Here is a 17571-nt window from a genome sequence, read left to right as displayed (position 1 = left end):
TTAGGGAAGCTAAAGGCATGTGACAGGTTCCCTTTAAATCCATCAGAGCTCTGTTTTGTAAAGAGATACTTTGGCTGGCTGTGCTCAGGACAGATTTTAGGCTCTGCATGTTTTCATTTATTGGGAAAAGAAATCTTGATAATGTGAAGGAGGCATAAAGGTGAATATCTTAAGCGTCATTTATATAAAAATAAAAATGCACTCTGTTTTACAATACTGAAGAATGACGGGATTTTAACAAATGCTTAGAACTGAGCAGTTTTACAAATTGTACATTATCTGATCTCTCACAGAAAATTGCATTGTAGTAGATAACACATTAAGATTTCCCACTGAGCTGCAGTTCCTGAATGATCTTTTATTGCCATGCACTATACTGTCATCTGCCAAAGCTTACAATAAGGCTAAGGCTGCAGGGTGACTTGTGGATGTGAAAATGTCATGCTGCCAGTCATGAGTAATACAAGTGAAGGTCTAGTGCAGAACAGTACTGGGACACAGTTGCATTTCTGATGACTCAGATTACAGCTGAGCATCTTGCAGGTCGCAACACCAGTACATTATGTATCAGAAATTGTAACGTCCTAGTGCAATATTGCAATCTTTTGATGAGTCACAATAGGTCACCAATGAGGCCTATTGTAAGAGAGCAGAAAAAATTACAAAAAAGCATTTAATTGCTAATTTTGGAAACATAATTTTTTATATCACCTAGAACTTTATAATTTATCATACAGAATCCCTGCAGTCACTCTCCATATCTAGATTTACAAGTTCTCTATTGCTACACCACCCTAAATCAGTATTACAACAGTAACCTACCTCACCTCCTCTACTTCTTAAATATGCCTGAAAACCTTTGAGGACACCTAAAATGTAGCCAGAGAGAAGGAGCACAGGAAGCCGAGGAGATGACCTGACCTTACTGAGGTGACAGCCTGGCATTGTTCTCACTGTCTAATAATAATGTTTTATTCCGCCTAAAGCAAATCTTTAATTGTATTACATTTCACAGAACAGTAATGCTCCATTTCTATGTTTTGTACCAGCCTCCTTCAAAACAACAGACTGCGATCAATCTCACACTTGACATTCTCAGGACTTTTCAACTTAAAGATGCTGTAAGTGACAACATTACCACTGATGTGGCTTTCATAATTAACTGCATATGTTGTGTAAAGACAATAAAAAACAGTTAGATGATTTACACTCCCTGACAGCAGTTGTGTCGCTTATCCATGTTATGTAAATAAAAGCTTATAACCTGACTTTAAATTCATTTATTGGTTTTATAAATTACTCTTTTGAAAGCTGAAACCCTCCCAAATTTGGTTTAGGTTATGAAGATAAAGTTGCTGCAATGCTGAAATATTGATCATTTAATGAACACAGAAAGGTCAGATTTTGGCAAGACAAAAGTTTTGTCGCCCACAGAAAGTAATGTGAAATTCAAATAAATAATAATCTTCCAATACAAAGATATGTTGCATAACATTGGTGAATGAAGTTGTGGTGCTATTAGAGCCATATTTAATATTTTGTGTGGCTTCCATGAGCTTGAAGGACTGCATCCATGCGGTTCAACAATGATTCATACAATTTATTGATGAAGTCATCAGGAATAGCAAAGAATGCAGTCTTACATGCCTCCAAGAGTTCATCTAGATTCTTTGGTTTTGTCTTCCAAGCTTCCTCTTTCATCCTACACCAAATATGCTCAATGATGTTCATGACTGGTGACTGGGCTGGCCAGGCCTTGAGCACCTTGATCTTTTTTTCCAGGAGGAACTTTGTTGTAGAGATGGATGTATGAGATGGAGCACCATCCTGGTGCAGAATTTGACCCCTTTTTTTATTGTGAATGTAAGAGGTAGCTAATACTTCTTGATAATTTAGGCTATTGATATTGCCTTCCACCTTGCAAATGTTTTGCACACCCCCATACTGAATGTAACCCCAGACCATGATCTTTCCACCACCAAAATGAACTGTTTTCTGGGTGTATTATGGATCCATACAGGCTCTAGTAGGTCTCCTGCGGTATTTGCAGCAGCTGTGGTGTAATTCAACTGAAGATTCATCAGAGAAATCCACCTTCTGTCAATTTTCCAGCATCCATCTGTTTAGCAGGCTGTGGGACTTGGCAAATGCCACACGTTTTTTTAATTACCTTTTGTTTAGTGCTCGCGTCTGGGCACTGATTTGACCATGGAGGCCATTTCGAGACAGAGTCCTACAAACTGTTCTAGTTGACACAGGGACTTGAGGTGACCAGGCCTGTTGGAGCACTGCTGCAGTAGAAGAGGGTCTGGCTTTGGATTTTCTAACCAACAAACGTTCCTCCTGAGCAGTTGTCTTGTAGGGTCTGCTGGACCTGGACTTGTCATAAACTTCTCCACTCTCTTCAAATCTTTTTTAAATTCTTTGTACTTGACGCTAAGGCACATTAAAAGGTGCCAGACACCTCTGCAGTGGATCTGGTCTTCAGCCTCTTGATAATCAAGGCATTGGTCGAAGGATGGATTTTTGGCATGTTGGTCAAGTTGCAGTTCAACTGAAGGTCTGGGGTGCTGGGTTTCTTTTTATACACACCCACTAATTAACCGATCACTTAGTGAGCACAGGTGAGTATGTAAACTAGGATTGGGTGTATTATATGACAAGGCGACAAAACTTTTGTCTTGCCAAAATCTGACCTTTCTGTGTTCATTAAATGATCAATATTTCAGCTTTGCAGCAACTTTATTTTCATAACCTAAACCAAATTTGGGAGGGTTTCAGGTTTCAAAAGAGTAATTTATAAAACCAATGGATAAATTTATGTCAGGTTATAAGCTTTTATTTACATAACATGGATAAGCGACAGAACTTCTATCAGGGAGGGTATAGTGATGAATGATTTATGTAAAGAAATGCAAAGAACAGGTAATTGGCTGTGTTAATTAGCTTCACTTATATATAGGATAGCACATAGAAAAGACTAGTAATAATTCTCTCAGTCAGGGCTGAGACTGTTTAGCTCTAAATCTTACTTGAATCACATTCAAAGGAATCTGTTAGTTAAAGGAGTATTCCCATCTCCAAGATCTTATCCCATTATGTAGTAGGTGTAATAATTTTAATATTCAAAAATAACTTCAATTAGAAATGTAGTATAGTGTTAGGGTAAACTCTTAGAATTGTTCACCAGTTGCCTGCTGCTGACCTAATTAAAATGGATCAAGTGCATGCTTGAAAAAATGATACCAGACAAACAGTTGGATGTTCATCTTTCCTCGATCAGAGGTTGGCCCAAACAGACTGATTTATTCCAAGAACATGGACATATATAAACTAGGAAAAGGGGCATGGTTTGCTCTACAGTAGGCATGCCCAGATGTGTCCATTGGTCAGTGAGTTGGTCCATGGGTTCACCAATAGGCGAATCTGTGACGCTGGTGGGTGAGTCTGTGATGACATCGGGGCAGATCCATGGTGATGTTGGTGGGCACGTCTATGACACTATCGGGGTGGATCTATCGTGATGCTGATGGGCGGATCTATGACATCATCAGGGGCCATCTTGCCTTGTGTGTGTCTGAAAACTGACTTATGTATGGAGAATCAATTTCATTAGACATACTTCCCACAATCCCCTATGTCAAGAAGTTAATTAAGTATTTGATTCAATGGCCCTCCTCAACAATAGTGCTCCTATTATAGCTATGTCTCTTACCTCATGTGCAGGGCATTGCAGCTTAGGTATTCATGGTTATGAACACAAGCTAACTAACTCACTATATGAGTGGATACAACCAGGATACCTAAACTGCAATGCTCTGCAGATGAGGTAGGAGACATGGCTATGTCAGGAGAACAATATTATATTTCTAACTGGAGGTATTTGCTAATATTATTATTAGTGTTGAGAGAGCGTGCTTGCCACTGTTTGGTACTCGATCAAGCATCGGGGTACTTGGGTACTCACGGTACTCGGTCGAGTATCGCAGGTGCTCGCATGTGTTATCCGTGAAACAGCGACCACAAAGCACAGGCTCACTTCACTGCGTGATGTGTACAGGCCCCCGAGGAAGAGCCATTTGCAGTCTCTAAATGTCTCTCTCTGGGGCTGAAACAACATATTCAGATATAGTATATCAAAAGAAAATATGCTCTGTTTATGGCTGGCTGTGTGCGGGCGGAGAGCAGAACTGCCCAATCAGTGATTTCCATTATATTCGTTAGCACTAGAGTTGAGCGCGGTTCGTGGTTCGTGGTTCTCCAGTTCTAGGCTCGAGTGATTTTGGGGCCTGTTCTAGATCGAACTAGAACTCGAGCTTTTTGCAAAAGCTCGATAGTTCTAGAAACGTTTGAGAACGGTTCTAGCAGCAAAAAACCAGCTAAATCCTAGCTTGGTTTCTGCTGTAATAGTGTAAGTCACTCTGTGAATCACACTATTATGACATTTCAGTGTATAGTGTGCGTGAACAGCGCCTTCAGATCACTGCTGTTTGTATAATGGCGATCGCCATTTTTTTTTTTTTTCTTGTCTTCCTTCCCTAAGCGCGCGCGTCTTGTGGGGCGGGCCAGCATGTCAGCCAATCCCAGACACACACACAGCTAAGTGGACTTTGAGCCAGAGAAGCAACGGCATGTGTGATAGGATGTCCATGTCACCTGTCCCTGCATTATAAAACCGGACATTTTCTTCCAGGACGCCATTATCTGCCTTCTGCGTCTTTGGTGTCAGACATCACTGTCGCAGCTCCGTCCTCCTGAGTCCTATAGCCGATACAGCTGTATGCGCTGCATACACAGCGTTAGACAGCTTAGGGAGAGCACTTTATAGCAGTCCTTTTAAGGGCTCAAACCGGCAGGGTCAGAGTTAAGGTGACAGGTCCTGAAAACAGCGCCAGCGTCTGTGTAGCCAAGGTCAGGGATTTCCTCCCTGCATTTCACCATTAGGAGGGAATAGAAAGGCAGGCTTCCATTCCTCTACCCAGAGCACCACAATCCTGCCACTGTACCCTCTTGTCCTCTGCACACTCCAACTCATTATAACTAAGCCATTATACTAGCAAACACTCAGTGTACCTAGTGGCATCCTATCTGTGGCTATTGGACTTTGCTATAGTCCCACTAGTGCAAAGACATTTGCAGAGCGCATCTGCCTGCGTTGCACACTCCAACTCATTATAACTAAGCCATTATACTAGCAAACACTCAGTGTACCTAGTGGCATCCTATACGTGGCTATTGGACTTTGCTATAGTCCCACTGGTGCCAAGACATTTGCAGAGCGCATCTGCCTGCGTTGCACACTCCAACTCATTATAACTAAGCCATTATACTAGCAAACACTCAGTGTACCTAGTGGCATCCTATACGTGGCTATTGGACTTTGCTATAGTCCCACTAGTGCCAAGACATTTGCAGAGCGCATCTGCCTGCGTTGCACACTCCAACTCATAACTAAGCCATTATACTAGCAAACACTCAGTGTACCTAGTGGCATCCTATACGTGGCTATTGGACTTTGCTATAGTCCCAGTAGTGCCAAGACATTTGCAGAGCGCATCTGCCTGCGTTGCACACTCCAACTCATAACTAAGCCATTATACTAGCAAACACTCAGTGTACCTAGTGGCATCCTATACGTGGCTATTGGACTTTGCTATAGTCCCACTAGTGCCAAGACATTTGCAGAGCGCATCTGCCTGCGTTGCACACTCCAACTCATAACTAAGCCATTATACTAGCAAACACTCAGTGTACCTAGTGGCATCCTATACGTGGCTATTGGACTTTGCTATAGTCCCACTAGTGCAAAGACATTTGCAGAGCGCATCTGCCTGCGTTGCACACTCCAACTCATAACTAAGCCATTATACTAGCAAACACTCAGTGTACCTAGTGGCATCCTATACGTGGCTATTGAACTTTGCTTTAGTCCCACTAGTGCCAAGACATTTGCAGAGCGCATCTGCCTGCGTTGCACACTCCAACTCATTATAACTAAGCCATTATACTAGCAAACACTCAGTGTACCTAGTGGCATCCTATCTGTGGCTATTGGACTTTGCTATAGTCCCACTAGTGCCAAGACATTTGCAGAGCGCATCTGCCTGCGTTGCACACTCCAACTCATTATAACTAAGCCATTATACTATCAAACACTCAGTGTACCTAGTGGCATCCTATACGTGGCTATTGGACTTTGCTATAGTCCCACTAGTGCAAAGACATTTGCAGAGCGCATCTGCCTGCGTTGCACACTCCAACTCATTATAACTAAGCCATTATACTAGCAAACACTCAGTGTACCTAGTGGCATCCTATACGTGGCTATTGGACTTTGCTATAGTCCCACTAGTGCAAAGACATTTGCAGAGCGCATCTGCCTGCGTTGAACACTCCAACTCATTATAACTAAGCCATTATACTAGCAAACACTCAGTGTACCTAGTGGCATCCTATACGTGGCTATTGGACTTTGCTATAGTCCCAATAGTGCAAAGACATTTGCAGAGCGCATCTGCCTGCGTTGCACACTCCAACTCATAACTAAGCCATTATACTAGCAAACACTCAGTGTACCTAGTGGCATCTTATCTGTGGCTATTGGACTTTGCTATAGTCCCACTAGTGCAAAGACATTTGCAGAGCGCATCTGCCTGCGTTGCACACTCCAACTCATTATAACTAAGCCATTATACTAGCAAACACTCAGTGTACCTAGTGGCATCTTATCTGTGGCTATTGGACTTTGCTATAGTCCCACTAGTGCCAAGACATTTGCAGAGCGCATCTGCCTGCGTTGCACACTCCAACTCATTATAACTAAGCCATTATACTAGCAAACACTCAGTGTACCTAGTGGCATCCTATACGTGGCTATTGGACTTTGCTATAGTCCCGCTAGTGCCAAGACATTTGCAGAGCGCATCTGCCTGCGTTGCACACTCCAACTCATTATAACTAAGCCATTATACTAGCAAACACTCAGTGTACCTAGTGGCATCCTATACGTGGCTATTGGACTTTGCTATAGTCCCACTAGTGCAAAGACATTTGCAGAGCGCATCTGCCTGCGTTGCACACTCCAACTCATTATAACTAAGCCATTATACTAGCAAACACTCAGTGTACCTAGTGGCATCCTATACGTGGCTATTGGACTTTGCTATAGTCCCACTAGTGCAAAGACATTTGCAGAGTGCATCTGCCTGCGTTGCACACTCCAACTCATAACTAAGCCATTATACTAGCAAACACTCAGTGTACCTAGTGGCATCTTATCTGTGGCTATTGGACATTGCTATAGTCCCACTAGTGCAAAGACATTTGCAGAGCGCATCTGCCTGCGTTGCACACTCCAACTCATTATAACTAAGCCATTATACTAGCAAACACTCAGTGTACCTAGTGGCATCTTATCTGTGGCTATTGGACTTTGCTATAGTCCCACTAGTGCCAAGACATTTGCAGAGCGCATCTGCCTGCGTTGCACACTCCAACTCATTATAACTAAGCCATTATACTAGCAAACACTCAGTGTACCTAGTGGCATCCTATACGTGGCTATTGGACTTTGCTATAGTCCCACTAGTGCCAAGACATTTGCAGAGCGCATCTGCCTGCGTTGCACACTCCAACTCATTATAACTAAGCCATTATACTAGCAAACACTCAGTGTACCTAGTGGCATCCTATACGTGGCTATTGGACTTTGCTATAGTCCCACTAGTGCAAAGACATTTGCAGAGCGCATCTGCCTGCGTTGCACACTCCAACTCATTATAACTAAGCCATTATACTAGCAAACACTCAGTGTACCTAGTGGCATCCTATACGTGGCTATTGGACTTTGCTATAGTCCCACTAGTGCAAAGACATTTGCAGAGCGCATCTGCCTGCGTTGCACACTCCAACTCATAACTAAGCCATTATACTAGCAAACACTCAGTGTACCTAGTGGCATCTTATCTGTGGCTATTGGACTTTGCTATAGTCCCACTAGTGCAAAGACATTTGCAGAGCGCATCTGCCTGCGTTGCACACTCCAACTCATAACTAAGCCATTATACTAGCAAACACTTAGTGTACCTAGTGGCATCTTATCTGTGGCTATTGGACTTTGCTATAGTCCCACTAGTGCAAAGACATTTGCAGAGCGCATCTGCCTGCGTTGCACACTCCAACTCATTATAACTAAGCCATTATACTAGCAAACACTCAGTGTACCTAGTGGCATCTTATCTGTGGCTATTGGACTTTGCTATAGTCCCACTAGTGCCAAGACATTTGCAGAGCGCATCTGCCTGCGTTGCACACTCCAACTCATTATAACTAAGCCATTATACTAGCAAACACTCAGTGTACCTAGTGGCATCCTATACGTGGCTATTGGACTTTGCTATAGTCCCACTAGTGCCAAGACATTTGCAGAGCGCATCTGCCTGCGTTGCACACTCCAACTCATTATAACTAAGCCATTATACTAGCAAACACTCAGTGTACCTAGTGGCATCCTATACGTGGCTATTGGACTTTGCTATAGTCCCACTAGTGCCAAGACATTTGCAGAGCGCATCTGCCTGCGTTGCACACTCCAACTCATTATAACTAAGCCATTATACTAGCATTTTTTGATGCCAGTTTAAGGGCCGTAGTTGCATTGTCAGGGATATTTATTCTTTATTATTCTGCTGTTAATAAAGCTAGACCACCACTGCAATCTTCACCACCTCTCAATTTTTACTACCACATTTTCAGTCCACAATCTTGTCGCAATCAACATGAGTGGCAAAATGACAGATGCTGGTGGAAAGGGGAAGAGGCGTGGTGGAAAAGGCAAAAAAGGTTTTGTCTGTGGGGAAGGTGGCAAAGCTCCATTATCATCTGCTGAAGATAGACCATCTACCAGCAAAAGTAAGATGTCTACTACTTACCGTGGACAATCCGATGTGCTCCCTTTTTTACGGACACGAACAACAGGAAGAAAGGTAGATGATGGGCAAAAAAGGAAAATGCTTGAATGGATCTCAAGTGGTCCAACAAGTGCCCTCTCAGCCACTTCAAGTAGCGCATCCAAAAAACACCAGTCCTCTGAGTTGTCATCCCAATCACACTTGATTTCTCCCAGCTCTGAAGTCTCCATCAGCCCTGCACAGTATGGTGGAACTGAGATGGCTGAGTCTGCAGAGCTGTTCAGTCACACTATAGCCTGGGAATCAGAGGTCTGCTCCCAAGCTACAGTGAGTACAGAACAGGAAATGGTCTGCAGTGATGCCCAGAACCTTTGTGACTCTGATTCAGGCCGTGAGGACCAAGTTTCTGAGCATAATGTTGACCCTTTGTCACAAACTGTAACACCTGTGGTTATAGACAATGAGGAACATACTGATGAAGATGAGATGCAGATACCCGATTGGGATGACAACTTAAATATTCGGTCAGGGCAAGAAGAGGCTCAGTCTGAGGGGGAGGGGAGTGCAAACACAACAATTGATGATGAAGTTCTAGATCCCACCTACTGTCAACCCCCAGTCAGGCACTCGAGGAGGTCAACAGAGGCGGTGGAGGAGGATGCAACCGACGACGAAGTTACCTTGCGCCTTCCTGGACAGAGTCGGAGCACTGGTAGCACGTCTACAACTGCATCCTCAGCCACCACTCTGCCTATGAGCATTATTCGGGGTGGATCAACAGGTCGCATGGCCTCTAAGCCTTGCCTAGCCTGGTAATTTTTTGACATAGAAAAAGATCGCCCAAATCATGTGATATGTAAAATTTGTCATGATTCTCTTAGTAGAGGTCAAAACCTCAGCAGTTTGACAACTTCTTCCATGAATCGTCACATGAATAAATATCATAGGTCCCGGTGGGAAGCTCACTGTGCTGCAATGCGGCCTAGCGGAGCGAACCATCCACCGCCCGCCCCTTCCAGTGCATCCGCGCGCTCTTCATCTTCTAGGACTGTGGGGACAGCTGTCACACCTGTTTTTCCATGCAAAACTTCCACCACTGTAACCGCAACAGGCAGTTTGCTTGGTAGGTCGTCAGTTGGTTTGGACGGGGAAACAAGTGAGTGTGTACAGCTCTCTCAGACATCGATAGCACCAACGTTGGATGAAGGCAACATCATGTCTCCGCCTGCACTTTCCTCACAAACCTGCATTTTTCCAGGGACACCCTACTCAACACCGTCTACACACAGCAGCCAGATCTCTGTCCCTCAGATGTGGTCAAATAAAAGGCCACTTCCTCCGACCCATGACAAAGCTAAGAGGTTGACTCTATCCCTCTGTAAGCTGTTGGCTACCGAAATGCTGCCTTTCCGCCTAGTGGACACACAGGATTTTAGAGACCTTATGTCTGTCGCTGTGCCCCAGTACCAGATGCCTAGTCGCCACTACTTCTCTAAGAAAGGTGTGCCCGCGCTACACCAGCATGTCGCACACAACATCACCGCTTCCTTGAGAAACTCTGTGTGTGAACGGGTGCATTTCACCACCGATACTTGGACCAGTAAGCATGGACAGGGACGTTACATGTCGCTGACTGGGCACTGGGTAACTATGGTGATAGATGGTGAAGGGTCTGCTGCACAAGTCTTGCCGTCCCCACGACTTGTGTGTCAATCCTCTGTCTGTCCAAGTTCCGCCACAGCTTCTGCATCCTCCACCTCATCTGGGTCCTCCACCTCCGCCCCAAGCCTGCCTGGTCAGGCCACCAGCGTTCTCACTGCGCAGAAGGAATCACGCACGCCTCATTACTATTCTGGCAGCAGAGCGCAACGGCATCAGGCGGTCTTTAGCTTGACATGTCTTGGGAATAAGAGTCACACAGCTGAGGAGTTGTGGTCAGCTCTGCGGTCCGAGTTTAATAAATGGTTGTCTCCACTCAACCTGCAGCCTGGTAAGGCCGTGTGCGACAATGCTGCAAACCTGGGTGCGGCCCTTCGCCTGGGCAAGGTGACACACGTACCTTGTATGGCTCACGTGTTGAACCTTGTCGTCCAGCAATTTTTAACACACTATCCCGGCCTAGATGGCCTTCTGAACAGGGCACGAAAACTGTCAGCTCACTTCCGCCGTTCAAGCGCCGCAGCAGAGCGACTTGCATCGCTCCAGAAGTCTTTCGGCCTGCCGGTTCATTGCCTGAAATGCGATGTGGCGACACGCTGGAATTCAACTCTCCACATGTTACAGCGACTGTGGCAGCACCGCAGAGCCCTGGTGCAATACGTCATGACGTATAGCCTGGGCCAACGAGATGCAGAGGTGGGTCAGATCACCCTGATGGTGTGGTCTCAGATCAAGGACCTATGTACCCTTCTGCACAGTTTCGACATGGCGACGAATATGTTTAGCGCTGACAATGCCATTATCAGCATGACAATTCCAGTCATTTACATGCTGGAGCACACGCTAAACACTATTCGGAGTCAGGGGGTGGGACAACATGAAGGGGAGGAACTACAGGAGGATTCATATGCGCAAGACACAACAACATCACCAAGGTCCAGACGTTCATCATCACCAACGCAGCAGGCATGGGACCATGGGGGACAGGGATCGACAAGGGCGCATAGTAGCAGGCGAAATGTTGAGCAAGGTGCAGGAGAACATGAAGAAATGGAGGACGAACTGTCCATGGACATGGAAGACTCAGCGGATGAGGGAGACCTTGGTCAAATTTCAGTTGAAAGAGGTTGGGGGGAGATGTCAGAGGAAGAAAGAACGGGTAGCACCTCTATGCCACAAACACAGCGTGGACTTGGTCCGCATGGCTGCGCAAGACACATGAGTGCCTTTTTGTTGCACTACCTCCAACATGACAGTCGTATTGTCAAAATTAGAAGTGATGATGACTACTGGATTGCCACACTATTAGATCCCCGGTACAAGTCCAAATTTTGTGACATAATTCCAGCCATAGAAAGGGACGCACGTATGCAGGAGTATCAGCAGAAGTTGTTACTCGATCTTAGCTCGGCTTTTCCACCAAACAACCGTGCAGGTGCAGGGAGGGAATCTCCCAGTTGTAACTTGACAAACATGGGACGGTCTCGTCATCATCAACAGTCTACCCGTACCAGTAGGACCGTATCTGGTGCTGGTAACAGCAATTTTATGGAATCTTTTCATAATTTTTTTAGACCCTCTTTTGCAAGGCCACCAGAGACAACAAGTCTGACACATACTCAACGGCTGGAGAGGATGATACAGGAGTATCTCCAAATGAACATCGATGCCATGACTGTGCAACTGGAGCCTTGCTCCTTTTGGGCTTCAAACCTAGAAAAATGGATAGAGCTCGCAACTTACGCTTTGGAGATTTTGTCGTGTCCAGCTGCCAGCGTTGTCTCTGAACGTGTATTCAGTGCTGCTGGGTGTGTGCTGACAGATAAGCGCACGCGTCTGTCCAGTGACAATGTGGACAGACTGACGTTCATCAAAATGAACAAGTCATGGATCCAGAAGGAATTTACTACCCCTGTGTCATCCTGGGGAGAGTAAATGCTTGTTGATTTTGAATGTGCTTGATGCAAATCAAAACATCCTGTTTGCAACAAGGGCCCAAGTGCTGCCACTGATGGGGTGGGTGTCTGTGTGGCCCAATTTTTGGAAAAAAGGGAGACTCCGCTTGGAGTAACCCTTGCTTGCTGTGTTTTTAAAAGAAGCCAAGATGAACAGAGCTGGGATCAGGAAAGACTTTGCTACCTACCCCGGTGTCATCCTGGGGACGGATAAGAATGGCGTATTTTTTAATGTGCTTGATGCAAATCAAAACATCCTGTTTGCAACTAGGGCCCAAGTGCTGCCACTGATGGGGTGGGTGTGTGTGTGGCCCAATTTTTGGAAAAAAGGGAGACTCCGCTTGGAGTAACCCTTGCTTGCTGTGTTTTTAAAAGAAGCCAAGATGAACAGAGCTGGGATCAGGAAAGACTTTGCTACCTACCCCGGTGTCATCCTGGGGACGGATAAGAATGGCGTATTTTTGAATGTGCTTGATGCAAATCAAAACATCCTGTTTGCAACTAGGGCCCAAGTGCTGCCACTGATGGGGTGGGTGTGTGTGTGGCCCAATTTTTGGAAAAAAGGGAGACTCCGCTTGGAGTAACCCTTGCTTGCTGTGTTTTTAAAAGAAGCCAAGATGAACAGAGCTGGGATCAGGAAAGACTTTGCTACCTACCCCGGTGTCATCCTGGGGACGGATAAGAATGGCGTATTTTTGAATGTGCTTGATGCAAATCAAAACATCCTGTTTGCAACTAGGGCCCAAGTGCTGCCACTGATGGGGTGGGTGTCTGTGTGGCCCAATTTTTGGAAAAAAGGGAGACTCCGCTTGGAGTAACCCTTGCTTGCTGTGTTTTTAAAAGAAGCCAAGATGAACAGAGCTGGGATCAGGAAAGACTTTGCTACCTACCCCGGTGTCATCCTGGGGACGGATAAGAATGGCGTATTTTTGAATGTGCTTGATGCAAATCAAAACATCCTGTTTGCAACTAGGGCCCAAGTGCTGCCACTGATGGGGTGGGTGTCTGTGTGGCCCAATTTTTGGAAAAAAGGGAGACTCCGCTTGGAGTAACCCTTGCTTGCTGTTGTTTTTAAAAGAAGCCAAGATGAACAGAGCTGGGATCAGGAAAGACTTTGCTACCTACCCCGGTGTCATCCTGGGGACGGATAAGAATGGCGTATTTTTGAATGTGCTTGATGCAAATCAAAACATCCTGTTTGCAACTAGGGCCCAAGTGCTGCCACTGATGGGGTGGGTGTGTGTGTGGCCCAATTTTTGGAAAAAAGGGAGACTCCGCTTGGAGTAACCCTTGCTTGCTGTGTTTTTAAAAGAAGCCAAGATGAACAGAGCTGGGATCAGGAAAGACTTTGCTACCTACCCCGGTGTCATCCTGGGGACGGATAAGAATGGCGTATTTTTGAATGTGCTTGATGCAAATCAAAACATCCTGTTTGCAACTAGGGCCCAAGTGCTGCCACTGATGGGGTGGGTGTGTGTGTGGCCCAATTTTTGGAAAAAAGGGAGACTCCGCTTGGAGTAACCCTTGCTTGCTGTGTTTTTAAAAGAAGCCAAGATGAACAGAGCTGGGATCAGGAAAGACTTTGCTACCTACCCCGGTGTCATCCTGGGGACGGATAAGAATGGCGTATTTTTGAATGTGCTTGATGCAAATCTAGCTGTGAATTGTACAACTGGGGCCCAACTGCTGCCACTGAATGGGTGGGTGTGTGTGGGGCCCAATTTTTGGAAAAAAAGGGAGACTACGCTTGGAGTCACCTTGCGGTGTTTTACATGATTTTAGAATGGCGTGCCATGCCTAAATCTGTGTGTCCTCCTCTTTTTCCTTGTCCAGCTGTTTTGTTTTCGCATGAGTATATGTCCTTGTCACTTTCCCATGTGTTTGAGTTGTTTGTCACCTTTTGGACACCTTTGAGGGTGTTTTCTAGGTGTTTTACTGTGTTTGTGATTGCCTGCCATTGTTACCTATGCAGTTCGAGTTCGGTTCGTCGAACGTTCGACGAGCCGAACTCGAACGGGAGCTCCGTTCGGCGAACCGACCTCGAGCCGAACCGGGACCGGTTCGCTCATCTCTAGTTAGCACTTTCAGAGTGTCTGAGCTGCTTGACTCTAGTACCAGACACCCTAGCATTATAGTGCTCACCCATCTCTAATTATTATTATTACACCTACTACATATTGGGATAGGCTCTTGGAGTTGGGAATACCCCTTTAACTCAACTCAAATCCTCCCCCCCCCTCCAAAAAGAAAAACTTGCAAATAACATCATGCAGGTCTTTGAAATATAAATCCATCATCATCTCATATGTTCTATCTGTTGCTGTGCTTTCATTCATCTGCAAACAAAGTGTTAAATTCTCATGATGCCTTAGAACACTTCCCAAGCCTTTGCCTCTTCCTCCTGAATGAAAGCTCTCTGTCTGATTCCTTGCCTGATGTTTGATATGACACCGTGAACTATCCATAAAGCTAAAGAGGCAGGTGGTGGGCCACAAAATAACCTCGGGAGACAGGTGCTGGGAAAGATCACATAACTAGTTAACAACCAAAAAATTCCTAAAATATATACTTTATTAAATATGCTTTAAAAACACAATGAGTGGGTGTATTTCATGAAAGACTCTCAATAAGAGGTACTAATGCAGACAAAATTTTATGCATGGGGGAGTTGAAAGGATGTGTAAAAATGAAATCAACATCTGTAGGGCCCTAAAGGCTGTCCCTAGGGGCTGACCCTAACTGATCGCGGAGGTTGGCACCCTAGGATGACGCAGATGGCATCCCCGCTCATCATGTTTTTAAAGCATATTTAATAAAGTATTTCTTTTAGGAATTTTATGGTTGTTAACTAATTTTTTGGGATTCCTCCTATATTGTCATACTGTTAGCCAAAGATCACATAACATCTAATTCACATATGAATGAAAACTCTTAATTTGAAGGGCAAGCTGCAGAGAAAAGCTATAAAAGAATTGATGGATTTATATTTCTAAGACCTGCATGCCCATTCGGGAGAGGGCTTATGATCTTACTGGTACATTCCCTTTAGGAAAGTAGCAATTACCTAAATTTAAATTAAGTCAGTGTATATAACTGGTAGAAAATTGGTTTAAAAAAATGTAAGGAAGTTTATAAAATTAATTCCCTAAACTCACCCATAATCTATGTACAGCCTCCACCCACACATCTGCTTATAAGTTAATTACAACCTTTTGACACAGTATTAATTAGCAGACATTGCCTAGGAAAATTTATGTAAGGTCTGCTTATATAAGTTATATGTCCTTTATTAGAAATTAATTTAAGTTTGCTCTGTTGGTACATAAAAGTCATACCTGATGCATTTTGGGCATTACAGCCCACCCTTAATCATAAAGATATCAAAAGTGCTATAACAGAGTCTATTTAAAACAATATTGAAACAGTCCACACCATTAAAGCAGTATAAAATAAATTTCTTTGTTATACAACATTCTCCACATCAAGTATAGATTTTTTAATACAATAACACTGTGTCGTCCTGGAAATTCATTCCACTTGGCTGTTTAGTGTCCATCTGTAGAATCCAGTACATTTCCTTTAAGAACACTTTCTTTTGCCAGTCAATGGGAATAGAAAGGGCTAGGGGGCTGGCTTGGCTGTAACACTGCTTCTGGGTCGACTTATTAACTCTCATACATTTTTACTTTTTCACTCACCCACTGTCAGTCCCAGCATCTGTGATCGGTTGCAGTCAGACCGTACCACACCCTGTGTGATAGCATCTGTGACTGGTTGTGTAATAGCGTCTGTGATTTGTCCCCATATAATGTGATACCCAGAGCAGATAACGCAGACTGCTACAGGCTGTAGCCTCCAGCCATGTGCTTATCATGGCTGTGTATCAAAATAAGAGGGACCCTATACGGCTTTTTCAATTATTTAAATAAATAATTATAAAAAACAGTGTGCATTCCCACAATTTTGATTCCCAACCATGACAAAGCCAACAGTTGGGGGCTAGTATTCTCAGACTGGGTAGGCCCATGGTTATTGGGCCCCAGCCTAAAAATAGCAGCCTGCAACCAACCACAATTGTCTCATCCATTAGATGCGACAATTCAGGCGCTTTACCCGGCTTATCCTGATTACCCTGGTGTGGTGGAAATAGGAGTAATATAAGGGGTTAATGACAGCTCACAGGTGCCAGTAAGCTCTAGATTAGTAATGAGTAAGGGTCTATGAGACACCCCATAAATGTCAGTACCAGATTTCTAAACCAAATTTGCAGCTCCTGGCAGAAAAACACACCAAAGCGGTGTCAAAACCATACTTTTTGTGCTTTTTTCTGCCAGGAGATGCAGATTTGGTGCTGGAATTAATACACCAAATTCCTGGACCAAATCTGCATCTTACGACAAAAAAACACTCAAAACTACATTGTGTTTTGATGCAGTTTTTTGCCAGAAGATTCATATTTGGTGCAGAAATTTGCTGTATAAATTTCAGCAACAAATCTGCATCTCCTGGCAAACAATTGCATCAAAACCGCTGCATTTTGATTCCTCTTTTGCCAGGAGATGCAGTATTAGTGCAGGAATTTAGTGCATAAACTCCAGCACCAAATCTGCATATCTTGGCAAAAAAAGTATTTGAACACAATGAGTTCCCCTGAGGTGAGGTCACAGAGTTCAATTTGGGTGTGTGTGTGTGTGTGTGTCTCTTTCTGTGTGTCTCTCTTTTTCTGTGTGTGTGTCTCTTTCTGTGTGTCTATGTGTGTATCTCTCTTTTTCTGTTTCTCTTTCTGTGTCTGTGTCTCTTTATGTGTGTATTTCTTTATGTGTGTGTGTCTCTTTGCATGTGTGTCTCTTTTGTCGTGTATATCTTTTTCTTTCTGTGTGTCTCTTTCTGTCTTTGTGTGTCTCTTTCTGTGTGTCTCTTTCTGTGTCTCTTTGTGTGTGCCTCTTTAGATGTGTGGGTGTCTTTGTGTGTCTTCTTGTGTGTGTCTCTTTTTGTGTGTCTCTTTGTGTGTTATTCTGTGTGTCTCTTTCTGCGTGTCTCTTTATCTG

At 44.3% G+C, this 17571-nt stretch overlaps 1 protein-coding gene across 2 annotated transcripts in view; it reads left to right on the top strand.

The window, feature by feature from the left end:
• Positions 1-17571, top strand: part of LOC142251311 (relaxin receptor 1-like) — a 1991578-nt gene that overhangs the window by 1025560 nt on the left and 948447 nt on the right. For both annotated transcript variants that reach the window (XM_075323995.1, XM_075323994.1), the window contains one exon: positions 1050-1121. In XM_075323995.1, coding sequence (XP_075180110.1) covers positions 1050-1121 — 72 coding nt within the window. The remainder of the gene's footprint in view (positions 1-1049; positions 1122-17571) is intronic.

The sequence above is a fragment of the Anomaloglossus baeobatrachus genome, chromosome 9 (assembly GCF_048569485.1).
Source record: "Anomaloglossus baeobatrachus isolate aAnoBae1 chromosome 9, aAnoBae1.hap1, whole genome shotgun sequence".
NCBI classification, from domain to species: domain Eukaryota; kingdom Metazoa; phylum Chordata; class Amphibia; order Anura; family Aromobatidae; genus Anomaloglossus; species Anomaloglossus baeobatrachus.
Note: the sequence above shows the minus strand (reverse complement) of the source record. Positions and strands in the feature narration are given on the sequence as shown.